Source organism: Schistocerca cancellata, chromosome 5 (genome assembly GCF_023864275.1).
Source record: "Schistocerca cancellata isolate TAMUIC-IGC-003103 chromosome 5, iqSchCanc2.1, whole genome shotgun sequence".
In the NCBI taxonomy this organism is placed as follows: Eukaryota; Metazoa; Arthropoda; class Insecta; order Orthoptera; family Acrididae; genus Schistocerca; species Schistocerca cancellata.
This window is the reverse complement of record NC_064630.1, coordinates 146346940-146366215: the sequence shown is the minus strand read 5'-3', so window position 1 is coordinate 146366215 and position 19276 is coordinate 146346940. Positions and strand designations below refer to the sequence as shown.

At 40.1% G+C, this 19276-nt stretch overlaps 1 protein-coding gene across 4 annotated transcripts in view; it reads left to right on the top strand.

Moving 5' to 3' along the window:
* The first annotated feature begins 2917 nt into the window (after positions 1-2917).
* The window catches only part of LOC126187416 (diphthine methyl ester synthase), a 118358-nt gene continuing 101999 nt past the window's right edge, over positions 2918-19276 (top strand). The window contains exons 1-2 of one of the 4 annotated variants that reach the window (XM_049928483.1): positions 2918-3317; positions 3393-3626. In XM_049928483.1, the coding sequence (XP_049784440.1) occupies positions 3183-3317; positions 3393-3626 (369 nt within the window). In that variant the 5' untranslated portion in view covers positions 2918-3182. The remainder of the gene's footprint in view (positions 3318-3392; positions 3627-19276) is intronic. The other 3 variants (XM_049928487.1, XM_049928485.1, XM_049928484.1) reach the window with 3 other exon arrangements.

Below are 19276 nucleotides of genomic sequence, written 5' to 3'. Positions count from 1 at the left end.
CTGCGTTTGTCATTGTCGCCTGTTGCCACAAGTACGAACTTCATCTTTGTATTATTCTAAGTGGGACAAGCAACTGCCAAATAGTGGGAGAAATATGCTGAAAACATTATAATGAGCTGATTACACTACATTTCACGAAAAACCAAATATTTGAATAATTTTCAAACAATCTGTCAGTGAACAAGGTGCAGACAAAATAATGTCATCACACGAAAGAAGCAAGGAAAATTAAATGACTAACAACATAAGTGAACGAAATACATACCAAAGAATTCAGCAACCCAAATGAGCCAACTTTTTCAGTTTCTTATTTGCTTTCTTGTTGTTAGAAACTAAGTCTTGATTCCAATATTTGAGCCGGTAAACGAGTCTCACTTTATACAAATATCTTGATCAACAGCAGCTTAGTTTCTTCACAACATCCAAGAGGAAAACTTGGGACAGCCATAAACAAGTCCACATATAATTCACCACAGTTTTTCTTGTGAGAATGTTCATCAAAAACTGAAGCCATCTGATTTTCACAATCCCTCAAAAATAAACAAACATTTTCACTGCAAATAACCTAAAATTGTCTTCGTAACTTCTGAAATGGCAATAAAATTTGTCATTTGCATCTAAGTCCTGGCTGTTGTCTACAAGTAGATTCCTGCACTTGACACAATTATGTAAAGAAAAAGGTTTCTTCAAGATGTAACCAAACACATATCTCGTACTGTTTTGTTCTCCAAGGTCTGCTGGAACTTCCACATTTGGTAGCTTTGTTGCAGAACTTGTATCACTACTGCATAACAACATTGAGACCTTTAATGTTTGAGCAGATTTCATGTCCAGTATTGCCCGACCCCAGTCAATTCCTTCACAATTACTGCTTGCCATATTAAAAGAGTTTATCAGTTTGCTAATGTGCAGTTGTTAAATACAGCACAAAACTGCCTTGGAGATGGGTTGCTGCAAAAACCACCTCTCAGCCTTATAGTTGAAAAGAAGTTTTCCAATGTCTTGGTTAATTTTACGTGAGAATAAGTACAATTTTGTTCCAGTCAGTACCTCAGCAGCAAGCATTTCCAAAGCACATATATTGCTTAGAAGCCTCTTTGCACATTTTATTCTTAGGGAGTAATCTTTCCCATCACAGCCTACAAATTTCCAAGAGTGAATCCATGGCTTCATCACATGTAGAACATCCAGATGATCTGAATCACTCCTAATACAGTTCCTTAGATGCACAGGCCCTTTCACACTGTATGTATTAAAGACATCAAAAATGTCATTAACTTTCTGACAAAAGTCTGAAGTGCTGAAAATGGCATACCACCACAAAATACAAGTGTGTCAATACCAGCTATCACTGTGTGGCTTAACACACAAACTGCAGTACCCACTTTCATTTTTGAAAAAGCTGGCAGTTCGACAGCTTTTTTAGTCAGGTTGGGAGCTAACTTGCATTTCCTGTGCAAGTCATTTGAATAGAGCTGCGAAATGTCCTTCCAAGAAGCAGTACCAACCAAACCATCATTTGATGTATGAATTATGTCATACCTAAACAGGTTGTTTCTGATACTCTTTAAACAAATGTGGGGTGTCATAGAAGAAATAGATCTTCTGCTCCTCATATACCAAACTTGGATTCACTTGTGTAATTCCCAGTCTCTTTCTCCAGTCCACAAAATTGGACCCTGATCGGTCACACAGGTCTTCACAACCAAGCCAATTTAATTAAGTCTTTTGACTACTTCATAAAATATAGCAGTCAAATGCATAGCTCCCACTGTTCCTTTACAAAAACAGTACAGCAATGGTTGTTTTAAACATGAAAAAATGCCATTAATCATTATCACCAACACACTGTTGGCAATTTTAGCTGTGCGTGTAAACCCCAAGTCCTCAGAACCAATAACAGTGTCAGAAGTGCTGTCATATGTCAAATTTGCCATTAGAGACATTTCATCCAATGACATATTCACAAGTTTATCATTATCAGAAAAATGTTGCACCTATTGCTTTAAAAGATGGAATATATTGTCACTTATCCCACATTTTATTTGTATGCCTTCCACATACCTTTGTAATGTACGCACTGATGGAAGCAGAAAACATTCTGACAAAAACCTGTATGCCTGAGTGCTGTAATATAATAAATTTAGAGCAAACAGCTTATTTTCGTCTTTCCATCTTGCAGCACGTTTCTCTTACAATGGCATGCTAATCTGGCTTAAAAACAAGTGAAGGGCATCTTTTTTTAAATATCGGGATCCTATAGTCTTCAACATTCGTTTGTCCTTGTTCACTTGATCCTTCTGATACAGTTTCTGTCGCTGTCTGTAGCCACTTTCCTTGTCCCGTAATAGTTTCGCTCGAAGTCTAGCGATTTGCACATTCTGACACTTCACACGCTTTTGTAAGATTGTAAGAGACGGACAACTGCACTTAATCTAACCACTTCATGGTCAAAGCAGGTCTGTGTTGATGATTCACACGAATCTGGCACTGATACATGGAGAGTTGAACCAGCTGCTTCTGTGTCATAGGACTGTTTTACTGCTTTAGATTGCCTTTCGAATCTTTGTGGGTACTGCATTCGACACGAGGTTGTTGTTGTCTGCGTTTATGAACTGGTTTTGTTCGAAATGTGGCGAACGAAACCTAGTTTATTATTCATGTAAACTGGGTCTTTCTTCGTAAGGTCTTCTCGTCTGCTATTAACAAGCCATTTCCTGCTCCTAAAAGTGGTGTCTTCTTCCTGTTGTTGCTGCAATTTATTGCGCTACAAACGCTCCCGCCAGTAAAAACCATTGTATAAGTCAAAATAAACAACCACTATTCTCTTTCACGATAGCGCCGAACTCACAGTGACGCAGTGTAACCTTCCGGCCGCTTGGGGCGCTGTAGGCAACAAAATCGAGGCGAAGTGTCGCGACTCGCGAGTGTTATGTTAGACTGTGCTTCTACTGTCCTTGTATAAGTGGCTTTACTGATGGAAGTCTGTCTTTGGTAACCTGTGTTCAGAATGTGAATTCATTTGCGCCCTTAGTCAAATAAATGAGTTGTGGTATACTAACAGTACGACTAAGTGTTTGAAGTCATTCATCCGTCCATCCACCCATCCAAGTTTGAAACCTTGCGAGTTAGTCTGTTTTTTAGTATCCTAGATTCTTATATGATCCGGGATAGTATCCAGAATGCTCTACGTTGTTGGTTTGGGGCTGAGTGATGTGAAAGATATTACAGTAAAAGGATTAGAAGTGGTCAGAAGGGCTGATAGAGTGTATCTCGAAGCGTACACATCTATTTTGTGTGATGGGAAGGAGGCGTTAGTACGTTCAAGTTAATTGTAATTTGAATGAAACCAGATATTGTTTTCTTTGTAAGTAATTGATAAAACTTTGCAGGAACAATTTTACGGCCGAGACCTGATTATTGCGGATCGTGATTTAGTTGAACAACGGTCGTCCGAGATTTTGGAAGCAGCCGATGTTAAAGATGTTGCTTTTCTGGTCGTGGGCGATCCGTTCGGCGCTACAACACACACAGATTTAGTACTTCGAGCGAAAGAAGCCGGGGTTGAATGTAAAGTAATTCACAATGCTTCTATACTGTCAGCGATAGGATGCTGCGGTCTACAGGTACAGCTGTAGTAATTTCTATTTTTCACGTATATAATGCCATTATATGAGGATTTTCAGTGGCTCAGGTCGAGAGGAGGTTAAATGATCCTGCGTATATTAATTATAAGCAAGTTGGCAATAACAACATACAACATATGTGGGAGTACAACAGTTTGTCATTGAACATAAAGATTTGTTCTGTGGTATTTTCAAAAGGCAAAAAAGAAATGCAATGAGATTGTGAATGATACATATTTGACACCTTGTAGGGACAGCTGCATGTAATGTGATTTTCATGTGACAAATTTGAACATAATACACTGTTGTTGTTGTTGTTGTAGTTGTGGTCTTCAGTCCTGAGACTGGTTTGATGCAGCTCTGCATGCTACTTTATCCTGTGCAAGCCTCTTCATCTCCCAGTACCTACTGCAGCCTACATCCTCCTGAATCTGCTTAGTGTATTCATCTCTTGGTCTCTCTCTACGATTTTTACCCTCCACACTGCCCTCCAGTACTAAATTGGTGATCCCTTGATGCCTCAGAACATGTCCTACCAACCGATGACTTCTTCTGGTCAAGTTGTGCCACAAACTCCTCTTCTCCCCAATTCTATTCAATACTTCCTAACTAGTTATGTGATCTACCCATCTAATCTTTAGCATTCTTCTGTAGCATCACGTTTCGAAAGCTTCTATTCTTTTCTTGTCTAAACTATTTATCATCCATGTTTCACTTCCATACATGGCTACACTCCATACAAATACTTTCAGAAAAGACTTCCTGACACTTAAATCTATACTCGATGTTAACAAATTTCTCTTCTTCAGAAATGCTTTCCTTGCCATTGCCAGTAATCATTTTATACCCCCTCTACTTCGACCATCATCAGTTATTTTGCTCCCCAAATAGCAAAAGTCCTTTACTACCTTAAGTGTCTTATTTGCTAAACTAATTCCCTCAGCATCACCCGACTTAATTCGACTACATTCCATTATCCTCATTTTGCTTTTGTTGATGTTTATCTTATACCCTCCTATTAAGACACTGTCCATTCCATTCAACTGCTCTTCCAAGACCTTTGCTGTCTCTGACAGAATTACAATGTCATCGGCGAACCTTAAAGTTTTTATTTCTTCTCCATGGATTTTAATGCCTACTCCGAATTTTTCTTTTGTTTCCTTTACTGCTTGCTCAATATACAAATTGAAGAACATCGGGGAAAGGCTACAACCCTGTCTCACTCCCTTCCCCACCACTGCTTCCCTTTCATGCCCCTCGACTCTTATAACTGCCATCTGGTTTCTGTACAAATTGTAAATAGCCTTTCGCTCCCTGTATTTTACCCCTTCCACCTTCAGAATTTGAGAGAGTATTGCAGTCAACATTGTTAAAAGCTTTCTCTAAGTCTACAAATGCTAGAAACATAGGTTTGCCTTTCCTTAATCTTTCTTCTAAGATAAGTCGTAGGGTCAGTATTGCCTCACGTGTTCCAACATTTCTACGGAATCCAAACTGATCTTCCCTGAGGTCGGCTTCTACCAGTTTTTCCATTTGTCTGTGAAGAATTCACGTTAGTATTTTGCAGCTGTGACTTATTAAACTGATAGATAATACACTAAGGTCACATATACTATCAAGAGGATGGGGCTATTTTCATACTCCAATCACTGGGGTTCTGATGTGGGAAAAAAACCAGTTTACATAAACGTGACTCAAGTCACCTCGAGCAGTATCAACATGTTTCATTCAACAAGTTATAACCAATTCAATACTTATTCTTGCCTTAACTGAACCAGTACTTCATGTTTGAGGGTTCATTAAACTGCTGTTAATTCACTGCAAGTTCTGTAGTGTAATTATCAAATTACAAATGTTGGTGCTGGATAATAATTGTAGGTTAGTACACATGGTAGTAATAAGATTCACAATTTCCTCTCAAGATGAGGAGGAGGAGGGGGGTCATACCCAATGTTTCGACCATGGCACAGATAGCCATCAGGCACCTTTATGTACTCCCGTAGTTGTGAACGGCAGTAAGGCTTATTCTGTGATCAAAGTATTGCCTATGTGTGGCTTGGTGATCAGTATATGAATTAAAACAGCATTGAGTGGAGTAGCATTTGCTTATAATGAATTACTTTCCACAAAAATATGTGAGTGCTGTAAAGAACGAAGTGTGGCAAGAAGTTCTTGCAAAGGTATTGGTCTGTCATACCAAAAGATATCAACTTTCCTTTAACATAATTACTGTGCACAAATTTTATATGATCAAGATGATACAATTGTGTTGATTTATGAAGTAATCTAATTAGGTTACTTGAATAGGTTGATATTTTATTATGTTGACTACTACAAACGCAGTGATTGATGTTTCGCCGCCAGGCCCGGCCATGGTGCCAAATGTGAGATCTTGATGGGGTCAGTGATGGCAGTGAAGATGTTAAGTAAAAGTGTTTCCCATGACTAGGCTAAATACTTATCCTAGCACATTTTCTTTCTTTATGATTTCTTCCCTTCTCCATCCCTTTGTCTTGATCTAGCCAGCCCAGCTCTCTGCTGGTTATTTGTTTAATTTAATTTTTCGCCTTCTCCTATTTTCTTTTCCATAACACTGGGTTACGTCCAGCTTCTCAACAAGGTGTACATTGCTTATTGTACTGTTATTCCTCAATAACCTAGAACAACTGAATTTAACTTATATGACATGGCAATTCCATGTTGAGTAATGTAAGGATTTTAGCTTGATCGTCATCAGTTTTGATGGATTTTGCACTGAATATATCTAAAAGAGTTGCATGAACTTGGTCTTATTTTCAGGTCTATATATAAATTGGTGTAGATCATCTTCTGCTGAAGCACTACAGTCCTTGGAGAGCCTTGACTTTATCTATTTTCCACCATACTTCTCAGTTTTTTCAACTGTTTTCTACCCTTGGACTCCCATACTGGTGAGATTTTCTATTACATCATCAATCAACTTTCTTCTAGGTCTCCCTTTTCACTAAGCTGCATGGGTCACACTTCACATCATTTTCTTAAATTGTATTCTATCTTCCACCATTCCTTTCACGTGCCCTGGCCATCTTATTCATTATAATTTGACAAATTTTACTATATTTCTTCCTTGTATTAATGCCTATAGCTCAGTGCTACGATGTATCCTCCAGCCTTCTTCTTCCTTTATTGGACAAGAAATTTTATGTAATACCTTTACTGCAAAGGTTCTTAAAGTATTCCTGTCATCTTTTGACCCATATGTGACAACTATGTGAACTTGTGTGTTAATTATATACTAAGAGTTTCATCCTTTTGGAACAAGACTGGTTCTGAAGCGATGTAGATAAGCAAAGTAAGCTCTGTTCTTTGATTGCAAGATATTAAGGATCCCAAGTAATTAAAAAAGGACAGTCCTTTGAAACACATCCTATTTATATTTATCATCGTCAGATTGTCCTGAATTCTTTTGTTTCTTCTCACATCTACACTCCTGGAAATGGAAAAAAGAACACATTGACACCGGTGTGTCAGACCCACCATACTTGCTCCGGACACTGCGAGAGGGCTGTACAAGCAATGATCACACGCACGGCACAGCGGACACACCAGGAACCGCGGTGTTGGCCGTCGAATGGCGCTAGCTGCGCAGCATTTGTGCACCGCCGCCGTCAGTGTCAGCCAGTTTGCCGTGGCATACGGAGCTCCATCGCAGTCTTTAACACGGGTAGCATGCCGCGACAGCGTGGACGTGAACCGTATGTGCAGCTGACGGACTTTGAGCGAGGGCGTATAGTGGGCATGCGGGAGGCCGGGTGGACGTACCGCCGAATTGCTCAACACGTGGGGCGTGAGGTCTCCACAGTACATCGATGTTGTCGCCAGTGGTCGGCGGAAGGTGCACGTGCCCGTCGACCTGGGACCGGACCGCAGCGACGCACGGATGCACGCCAAGACCGTAGGATCCTACGCAGTGCCGTAGGGGACCGCACCGCCACTTCCCAGCAAATTAGGGACACTGTTGCTCCTGCGGTATCGGCGAGGACCATTCGCAACCGTCTCCATGAAGCTGGGCTACGGTCCCGCACACCGTTAGGCCGTCTTCCGCTCACGCCCCAACATCGTGCAGCCCGCCTCCAGTGGTGTCGCGACAGGCGTGAATGGAGGGACGAATGGAGACGTGTCGTCTTCAGCGATGAGAGTCGCTTCTGCTTTGGTGCCAATGATGGTCGTATGCGTGTTTGGCGCCGTGCAGGTGAGCGACACAATCAGGACTGCATACGACCGAGGCACACAGGGCCAACACCCGGCATCATGGTGTGGGGAGCGATCTCCTACACTGGCCGTACACCACTGGTGATCGTCGAGGGGACACTGAATAGTGCACGGTACATCCAAACCGTCATCGAACCCATCGTTCTACCATTCCTAGACCGGCAAGGGAACTTGCTGTTCCAACAGGACAATGCACGTCCGCATGTATCCCGTGCCACCCAAAGTGCTCTAGAAGGTGTAAGTCAACTACCCTGGCCAGCAAGATCTCCGGATCTGTCCCCCATTGAGCATGTTTGGGACTGGATGAAGCGTCGTCTCACGCGGTCTGCACGTCCAGCACGAACGCTGGTCCAACTGAGGCGCCAGGTGGAAATGGCATGGCAAGCCGTTCCACAGGACTACATCCAGCATCTCTACGATTGTCTCCATGGGAGAACAGCAGCCTGCATTGCTGCGAAAGGTGGATATACACTGTACTAGTGCCGACATTGTGCATGCTCTGTTGCCTGTGTCTATGTGCCTGTGGTTCTGTCAGTGTGATCATGTGATGTATCTGACCCCAGGAATGTGTCAATAAAGTTTCCCCTTCCTGGGACAATGAATTCACGGTGTTCTTATTTCAATTTCCAGGAGTGTATTATTTCTTCTGCAGCATCATTAATTGTTTTTATCAATCCTGCTCCACCTTGCACCTAATCCTGCTGGAGGCTCTTCATTGCTCAATTTAGTGTTAGTTGGTATTATTTTTGTTTCATTGGGAGTTTTAAGTTTTTCTATATTACATTTCATCCTCTTTTCTGGTTCTGTTTTTGTTTGGTAATGGTAGTTTCTTTCTCAACCACAAAGTGATCTGAGTTACAATTTGGCCCTTTGCAGTTCTGTATGTCTATCATTCAGGTGGATTACCTGGCATTCACTAAAGTATGACAAAGCTGGTTGACTATTTCAACAACTGCAGGCTTTCATGCACACAGACAAATCCTTTTGTGTGGGAAGCAGGTGCTCTTAATTATTGTGTTATTCTTTGCTGCAAATTGGCACTGTAGAACTCCATTCTCATTGTTTTCTTTGTGCTATGATTGTTTTCCAGAAACTCCTTGTTGTTGCTCATTATTCCCTATTTTTATATTGGAATGACCTACTACTAGCATCAAATCATTCATAGGTACTACATAACAAACTTGTTTCAGGTCTACATAGAGCTGCTTTTTTATATATCACCCTTTTCCTTCATTGGTGCATGTGCATTTATTACTGATATGTTCCCAAATTTCCCTTTTATTGGCTGGCCACACATGAAGAAATTTAGCAGTGGGCTAAATATATTTTCAATGGATTCTTGAACACTTGCAGTCCCTAACTGTGTGTTAGTGAAGACATGACCCTCCAACCACTTAGCCACAGACTCTGTTGCAACTTCTGAAATCTGTTGGCGACGGCCTCTAGCCTGTTGAACATGCACCACAGTCATGGGTCCACGGATAAATTGTGGAAATCTGCCAATTTGCCCCCCCACACACACATGGACCTGGCCTGCGGATGGATTGGTGAGACTAGATCCGACAGGCGGGGTCTGTACATTAGTGGGAAATAACGGGCTTCAGATTGCGTGGCCAAAGCCATCAGAGATACCAGCGTTACAGGCCCACAGTTCTGACCCATCATAGAAATCCACTTGTGTGTGGCCAGCTGCTCCAAGTCTGCACATTCTTTCATTTATGGGTTCAATTTCTAATAAGCCTTTCCTAGTTTTCTTCATTATTATATACCCTGTTCCAAACTGGCTGATTCTTTCCTCTGGCCCACTAGATACCAGTGAGTTCTCAGGTTTGTCAGTCTGCCCGATCCCATGCCTTTTTATTCCTTGTAGCTGTACATCATACACGCAAACTGAATGTGAACCAACTGCACGTACAGTTACACATTACCTGGAATATAATTCACAAAATTATGAAAATCCAATTTCAGTCAATTTATTTTTTTAACCAATAAACACTTTTTCATATAGCTCAGTAGCAAGTAATGTTCTCCCAGAACATTTTCTCTGTGTAGTCTAATGGAAATAGCTCTTTCTCTGTGGACAAATTTGACTAAGTTATTGAGCTTAATAAATTTCCAAAATTCAATGCCAAATTTTTTAAGCCCACTTCTTTTCATGCTTTCCCTTTGCACTGTCTCAGTCAGTATTGCTTTTTTCTGTTTCATTCCTTTGTAAAACACAAAATTCATCCAGTCTTTTTCATCGACCAGTCCTGGGGAATTATGGTCAGAATAGGATTCCTGTATGATTTGTATATAACTTTTCATTTTTTTATCAGCTTGTAATTAAAATAATTAAAAATTGTTTCCTTGCAATCGGTTGCTACAATTCACTATGATCTGGTCCATGAAGTACATCAGTTTTCTTCATAATTGCATTTTCAACATGATGCATATTTTACGTTTTAGTGAAGACTATAATAATAGAATCTTCAACATGATGCAGATTTTGCATTTTAGGGAAGACTAGTGCTTCTTGATAAAAGCATGTATGAGCATATCCAAACATAAATCACATTGTCCATTAACCAGCTGTTGTTCTTCTAAAGGAATTCTTTTAAGGTTTTGTACACAGTTAAATGGCAAACAGAATTTACAACATTTTCAAAACTACAAGAATTTAACTGGTCTACTTTAATTTCATACCACAAGTTCACTTCTGACATTGCTATGACAAGTTTCTAGTCACTACAGGCATTAACCTTATTTTGGAATCTTAAACTCAATGTATAGAATAATTCATGACATCAATGAAGCCGTAAGGCAACACTGCTTCAAACACATTTTGCAAAAGAAACAGGAGTCGGGCATATGTTGAGCAATGAGCTAACAAACAGTATGTAAATGTACAGATAAAAGCCCAATACGTGAACAAAATTTCAGATGAGGTGGCCTTGGAACAAAAATAAGTGTTTCACGTAGATGTAAATGAGTTCTTTTCAGCACTATTAAAAATCTGAGGTGACTGTTTTAAGATACATGGTACCAAAGATAGGCAAAATTGGTACATTTTGGCATTTTTGGTTATATTTGTTATCTGTTAACAAAATGGTAACATGCGTAGGAAAGTTCATAATTCATTAACTTCCTGACTGGCAGAGAGACACTACTCTGACAGATGGTCACGTTTCAGGTGCCCTTTAATCGCTACTTAGCTGTCGTTAAAATATGGGGAAAATTTTTAAGCAAGCCTCAAAAGAGATTTGCCATGAGCATTGCTTTCTGATCTTCATATGTGTCTGCAGAATGAATTTTCACTCTGCAGTGGAGTGTGCGGGGATTTGAAACTTCATGGCAGATTAAAACTGTTGTGCCAGAGGAGACTCAAACCCTGGATCTTTACCTTTTCCATGCAAGTGCTCTACCAACTGAGCTATGCAAGCATGACTCGTGTTCCATCCTCACAGCTTTACATCCACCAGTACCTTTTTCCTGCCTTCAAAACTTTGTGGACGTTCTCGTGCATATCTGTGGGACTAACAATTCAGAAAGAAAGGAGTTTTCATCCCTTCCAGAAATGTAGATGTGAGGCTATGCTAATGCTAAATCGATTACCACAACCTTAATTTTGTATTCTGCAACTCACATCCAAACTGTCACTTCCGAACCTAACCTTGACTTGTATTAGGTTATCACTACAACAAAGTTTCAGGAAGGGGGACTATCGCGCACTAGCCCAACTCTGACACTGGGAATTTCCTCTGTAGCAGATACCTATAATTCATCTGCATATTCTTAAGTTTTAAGTTCTTATATAATCATGTGTCCCATGACTCTGTTTTCTTGCTTTCTGGCCTTGTTTCAATGTAACAACTATCCTGTCTTGTCTGAGCCTCCTATGTCAGTTGTATGTTTTCTTCCTCTGTCCCAGTTTCTGTTTGCACATGGTTGGCTGTTTTGCAATTTTCTGCCACATTCCAGTTTTTGTGTTTGTCTATGAATTTGAAGGATTATCCTTGCATTATTTGTAAATGTATGCACCATTGTGTTTGATGGGTATGGAATGATGATAATTAAAAACATGATGGAGTGCAAAGTAATGAATATATGAAAAAAAAAACCTACTAGTGATTATAATAGAAGGAAACATTCCACGAAGGAAAAATATACCTAAAAACAAAGATAATGTGACTTACCAAATGAAAGTGCTGGCAGGTCGACAGACACACAAACGAACACAAACATACACACAAAATTCAAGCTTTCGCAACAAACTGTTGCCTCATCAGGAAAGAGGGAAGGAGAGGGAAAGACGAAAGGATGTGGGTTTTAAGGGAGAGGGTAAGGAGTCATTCCAGTCCCGGGAGCGGAAAGACTTACCTTAGGGGGAAAAAAGGACGGGTATACACTCGCACACACACACATACCCATCCACACGTGTGTGTGTGTGTGTGTGCGCGAGTGTATACCCGTCCTTTTTTCCCCCTAAGGTAAGTCTTTCCGCTCCCGGGACTGGAATGACTCCTTACCCTCTCCCTTAAAACCCACATCCTTTCGTCTTTCCCTCTCCTTCCCTCTTTCCTGATGAGGCAACAGTTTGTTGCGAAAGCTTGAATTTTGTGTGTATGTTTGTGTTCGTTTGTGTGTCTGTCGACCTGCCAAAACCTACTAGTGAGAAATAGTGTGTCCCAGAGAGAGAGCATGGCATCAGTACTGTTGTAATGGAACTGTTCATAGGAAAATTCAGTTTAAAATTAAATAATAGCGAGAAAGAAATCCAATAAAAGTAATTTCATTATCTTCCATAAACATTTCCATCATATGCACAGTGTTTTAGAGAGTAGTGTTTGTGATTGATAATGGTATAACTTACTATAATGTAAGCACTCACAATTTCTTCAAGGTTTTGTTTAATTGATAGGCACATAAAAAGGAACTACTCCAATATCAGTTTTAAACAATCTTTCAGTTCAGTTTTTCATGTCCTACACAGAGTTTTTCAGTATCACTGTGCTGTTACATGATGTATTCCAGTGCAGATAATGAAAGCTGAAAGTATAGTCATTGAAAATAATTACATAAGTTGAAAAGTTACAGCTGTTATATTGGTTTTGGCATCACAGTGCTTTAGTATGTGTGATCTTATTGGTGGTAGTATGCCTTTGCTTTCCTTAGACCTCTGTAAAACTTATCTAGCCAGTTATAGTGAGACCTACAGTGTGATATGGTCTCTGAGTGCAGAGATCTTCCTGCCCTCGACTACGCCATGGTAAGGATTTCAGATCAAAGGAGGAAGAGAAAAGTTGTTTGCCAAGTATTTGGTGTGCTCTAGCATGGACAAAGACTCCTTTAAGATGAGTAAACCATTGTTCTTTATTGCAAGCACTGAAGAAAAGTTTTTTGTATCCCCAGGTACTTGAAAGATGACGGTGAACGTGATGAACAGTCTAAGATGTGTGTCTTTTCATCAAGCTTTGCCATGTACTGGCTATAACTATGCCTGAAATAAATCCAGAGGCTCATCTATGTTAGGGATTTCATTCTACGAATAACAACGAATTGGGCAAAGTGCCATGGTGTGAACTTCATCTAATCCCTCCACTATCACCATACACACATAAAATGTTTGAGGTTTGGGCATATTTTTTTATACTGTACCTGTGAGCCCCAACTATGTGGACTACAGAAGATAAATACAAGAGGGAACTATCTTCTGTGTGAATTAACTGCTCAGGAGTGCACTCACATGGATCACCAGCCTGTCCTGCATTTGAGAAGGGGAAAGGGACGCAAAATAGAAAATGATCAACTGTCTGATATACCTAGATGATGGAAGGAAATCTAAAAGACTTCACCATTTTGTAATCTCATGTAGGGGAGTTAATATTATGACAGTCTTTGACATAATCCAGGTAAGGTGATCAATACTTTACCTCCAAGTCCTAGTGCCATTGCCACACAGACAACTCACATAATAGAGAAGACATCTCCTCTAGGGTCCAAAACTTAACTATCATTTAAAACCACCTGATCACTGCAGCCAGACAATTACCATTTTTCTGTGGCATCCCCGGAAGAAAGATCCCCCAACTGTGGTTCCTCCCTTCGAGATCCACAAAAGGCTCATACCAATGCACTTATCTTCTGTTTCTGCATTGAAAGGAGTATAGCTGTCACATCCATGATACTTTATAAGCCACTCTTCCTCTCTTGGGTGTACTAAGTCGTGAGGACATAGGAAAACTTGGTCAGTTTAGGCTGGGTATTCATTCACTAAAGCCTGGGATTCCAAGGCTGGTGAAGACTGTCCTGTATAATTATAAACTCTGGATGTGCTTCAGCAATTACTTTGTGCACTTTGGAGTATTGTTTGTCACAAGGATAAAGGATCTTAGCTTAACAGCCCAAATTTGACAGTAGGTTGCAGTGATTTTTTGGTTGCCGTTAACTACTAATTCCAACCTCCTGCCTTTTACTTTACTGATTAAAATAATAGTGTGTATTTCTGCATCATTGCAAACTACCTCACCTCTGCAACTTCTGCTGTACTGGCAGCTATGAAATATCCTAAAATCCAACTTTCTTCTGACCAGTAGAATGTCCTCCTTCATAGATATGAATGTATTGAGCCTTGTTGTAAAGCATGCAACTACTTCATGTACAATGCACAAACAGGCATAACCCATTGACTCTTTCAGATGTACAATTAATCCAACTCTGTATAGACCTGTCAAATTAATGGTATTTTCTCTTCTGTGACATCACCCTGTCATGGTCTTACACTATGTGATGAAAAGTATCCAGACATCTGGCTGAAAATGACTTAAAAGTTCGTGGCACCCTCCATTGGTACTGATGGAATTTGATATAGTTTGGCCCACCCTTAGCCTTGATGACAGCTTCCACTCTCACAGGCATATGTTCAATCAGGTACTGGAAGGTTTCTTGGGTAATGGCAGCCCATTCTTCACAGACTACTGCACTGAGAAGAGGTATCGATGTCAGTCGGTGAGGCCTGTCATGAAGTTGCCATTCCAAAACATCCCAAAGGTGTTCTATAGGATTCAGGTCAGGATTCTGTGAGGGCCAGCCCATTACAGGGATGCTATTGTTGTGTAACCACTCCGCCACAAGCCGTGCATTATGAACAGGTGCTAGGTCGTGTTGAAAGATTCAATTGCCATCTCTGAATTGCTCTTCAACAGTGGGAAGCAAGAAGGTGCTTAAAACATCAGTGTAGGCCTGTGCTGTGATAGTGCTGTGCAAAACAACAAGGGGTGCAAGCACCCTCCATGAAAAACATGACCACATCATAATACCACCGCCTCCGAATTTTACGGTTGGCACTACACAGGCTGGCAGATGATGTTCACCGGGCATTTGCCATACCCACACCCTGCCATCGGATTGCCTCATTGTGTACGCTGATTAGTCAGTCTGCACAACAGTTTTTCCACTGTTCAATCATTCAATGTTTACGCTCCTTACACCAAGCGAGGTGTCGTTTGGCATTTACCGGCATGATATGTGGCTTGTGAGCAGCCGCTTGACCATAAATTCCAAGTTTACTTGCCTCTCACCTAACTGTCATAGACTTGCAGTGGATCCTAATGTAGTTTGGAATTCCTGTGTGATGGTCTGGATAGATGTCTGCCTATTACCTATTATGACCCTCTGCAACTGTCAGTGGTCTCTGTCAGTCAACAGACAAGGTCATCCTGTATGCTTTCATACTGTACGTGTCCCTTCATGTTTCCACTTCAATATCACATTGGAAACAGTGGACTTAGGGATGTTTAGGAGTGTGGAAATCTCACATGTGGACGTATGACACAAGAGACACAAAATCACCTCACCACGTTTGAAGTCCGTGAGTTCTGCGGAGCACCCCATTCTGCTCTCTCAGGATGTCTAATGATTACTGAGGTCGCTGATATGGAGTACCTGACAGTAGGTGGCAGCACAATGCACCTGATGTGAAAAACATATGTTTTTGGAGGTGTCCTGATACTGTTGATCACGTAGTGTATGTATTCCATGGCACATAGCACATCTCATAGGTGGGACATTGCAAAAACTGCTCTTGTAGTCCCATCTTAAATACATGTGGCATCCATCTGCACCAGAATACCGTACATGCAAAAATAGCAAAAACTCTCAAACAGTGTCTCCTTCTAAATTACTTAAATAAAGAATACTTTCATGGGTAGCACTCGTCATTTGTTGATGTTGTCCAACACATCACTTTCATTGAGTGATACATTATAACACATATCTCTCTCCTTAGGCAAATGATTTGGAAAATTGAAAACCATTGACATATGCCTTTTATACTAAACATTGTTTCATGTTATTTAATTTTAAAGTCTTAAATCACTACATAGTCATTCCATTTCTTATTCCTTACATTTGAATCACCCACAAGGAATTGTTAGTGGCTGTTGTCATGTAACTGACATGGAATTATTTCTGTCAGATTACATGAACATGTCAACCAGGTAAATCCCTCATTTGATATGCACCGAATGAGGTGGTGCAGTGGTTAGCACACTGGACTCACATTTGGGAGGACGATGGTTCAAACCCGTGTCCAGCCATCCTGATTTAGGAGTGAGTTGGTGCAGTGGTTAGCACACTGGACTCACATTCAGGAGGACAATGGTTCAAACCCGTGTCCAGCCATCCTGATTTAGGTTTTCCGTGATTTCCCTAAATCACTTCAGGCAAATGCTGGAATGGTTGCTTTGTAGGGGAACAGCCAACTTCCTTCCCCATCCTTTCCTAATCTGATGGGACCCATGACCTCACTGTTTGGTCCCCTCCCCCAAATCAACCACCAGCCATTTGATATCCTTATCATCCACTATTTCTTCATACCGGGCGATCAAAAATTTGAAAACTGAATAAATCACGGAATAATGTAGATAGAGAGGTACAAATTGACACACATGCTTGGAATGACATGGGGTTTTATTAGAACCAAAAAAATACAAACATTCAAAAAAATGTCGACAGATGGCACTTCATCTGATCAGAATAGCAATAATTAGCATAACAAAGTAAGACAAAGCAATGATGATGATCTTTACAGGAAATGCTCAATATGTCCATCATCATTCCTCAACAATAGCTGTAGTCTAGGAATAATGTTGTGAACAGCACTGTAAAGCATGTCCGGAGTTATGGTGAGGCATTGGCGTCGGATGTTGTCTTTCAGTATCCCTAAAGATGTCGGTCGATCATGATACACTTGCGACTTCAGGTAACCCCAAAGCCAATAATCGCACAGACTGAGGTCTGGGGACCTGGGAAGCCAAGCATGACAAAAGTGGCGGCTGAGCACACGATCATCACCAAACGACGCGTGCAAGGGATCTTTCAAGCGTCTAGCAATATGGGGTATTTTTTTTTTGTTCTAATAAAACCCCATGTCATTCCAAGCATGTGTGTCAATTTTTACCTCTCTATCTACATTATTCCGTGGTTTATTAAGTTTTCAAATTTATACTGACTTTTTGATCACCCGGTATGTATGGACTAGCCACAAAGAGGACTGTCAAACATTTCACATCTCTTATGATTCCAGATAAAGCACAGTTTAAACAGAGTTTGAAAGACTTTTTGATAGGCAACTCCTTCTACTCCATAGATGAATATCTTATTAGAGACTGGTAAGCCAGCTTACGAAAGAATATCTCTTAGATTTCAGTTTTGATAGCACTTGGTCACAATGGTCACAATTAGGTATTTTGTGTATCATAAATTTATTAATAGTGCATAACAATGTTTCATTCTGACAGTGTGTTAATTCTGTAAATATTAGCTGTTCCAGTTTACCACATTGTATTCACCTATTTCGACAGTCTCCTGACAAATGATCAGGGTACTTGTTATACTTTCCGACATGTTGCACACCCAAGAGAATCGTCTCATTTTTTGGGTCTGTGGAACGAAAACTGAATCTAATCTCTAATCTAATCTAGTTTAAACTATCATCTCTTCAGTTACGCAAGAATATTCATCACACTCAATACCAAATATCTTCTCCTGTTAACCAATTTAGTATTATCTTAACTTCATCTGGTTAATAAATTTCCAAAATAAATTAGGCCTTGTTGTCTGTACCTCTTATTTGGTTTCACCTTCCCTTTTAATAAGCTATGAAGGAAAAAAAATAAAATTTACAAGTCAAGCTAGCCTCTTCTACCAATTTTTATTGACCCAACCATGTAGATTTAGGGTACCAAAGAGAGTATAAATTCCCATAGTCCAAAACTCATATGCATACTACGCATATATAAGGTACCAAGGAGATCCAAGTATCTTTTTTCAATTAACTAGTTTTTCACCAGACATGTCTGGAATGCATCACGGCAGATATAGGTGTGTAACACTTGTATCTGTTGTACGATTACCACAAACCAGAGGAGTCATGCACTGAGGTAACAAATGTCATGAGATACCTCCTAGTACTGTACTTTTTGGACTGTAAGATGCATATTAATTTGTGAGCAATTTTTTTTTTAATAACATTTTTACCATTTTTATTATTATACTGCAAAGCCAGACTAAAACAAAATTCATAGTTTATAAAACTGAACTGACCTTTAAAAGCCTGAAAATGTCATCTGAACTTCTCCTCCTCCTCCTCCTCCTCCTCCTCCTCCTCGTCATCGTCATCATCATCGTCCTCTTCATATATAAGATGGTCTTCACTTCCATCAAGAGTGTTACTTAAGCTGAACTTCTTAAATTATTTAACAATAGTGTTGTCTTTCATTCTAGAAAATGTCTGTTTTATCCTCTGACTCACTTGTTTGATTGTAGGTAATTTTAGAGCTGCTTTTGGCATGAATTCATGTTGTGTTTCATCCAACATCCATTTTTTCCTTTCCTCTCTCGTATACACTTTAAATAGTTTATTTATCAAGACATTAAGAGGTTGCAATTGTGAAGTAAGTCCTCCCAGAATACAGATTGGCAGATAGAGATAGGTTTCCCATGGCTTTGAATTTATGGCCATTTTTAAAACTGGAAGTAATTTTAAGTCAAACACGTAACATTTTTATATTAATTTTGAGTATAAGACGCCTGAATTTTGGCGTCAATTTTTCAAAGAAAAAGGTAAGTCTTATAGTCTATAAATATGGTATTGTGTCGGACCACCTTTTGCCCACTACAGTGCAGCAACTTGACATGGCATGACTCAACAAGTCATTGGAAGTCCACTGCGGAAGTATTGAACCATGCTGCCTCTACAGACATCCATGATTGCGAAAGCGCTGCCAGTGCTAGATTTTGTGTATGAACTGATATCTAGATTATGTTCCATAAATGTCTCATAGGATTCATGTAAGGTGATCTGGGTCACCAAATCATTAGCTTGAATTGTCCATAATATTCTTCAAACCAGTCGTGAA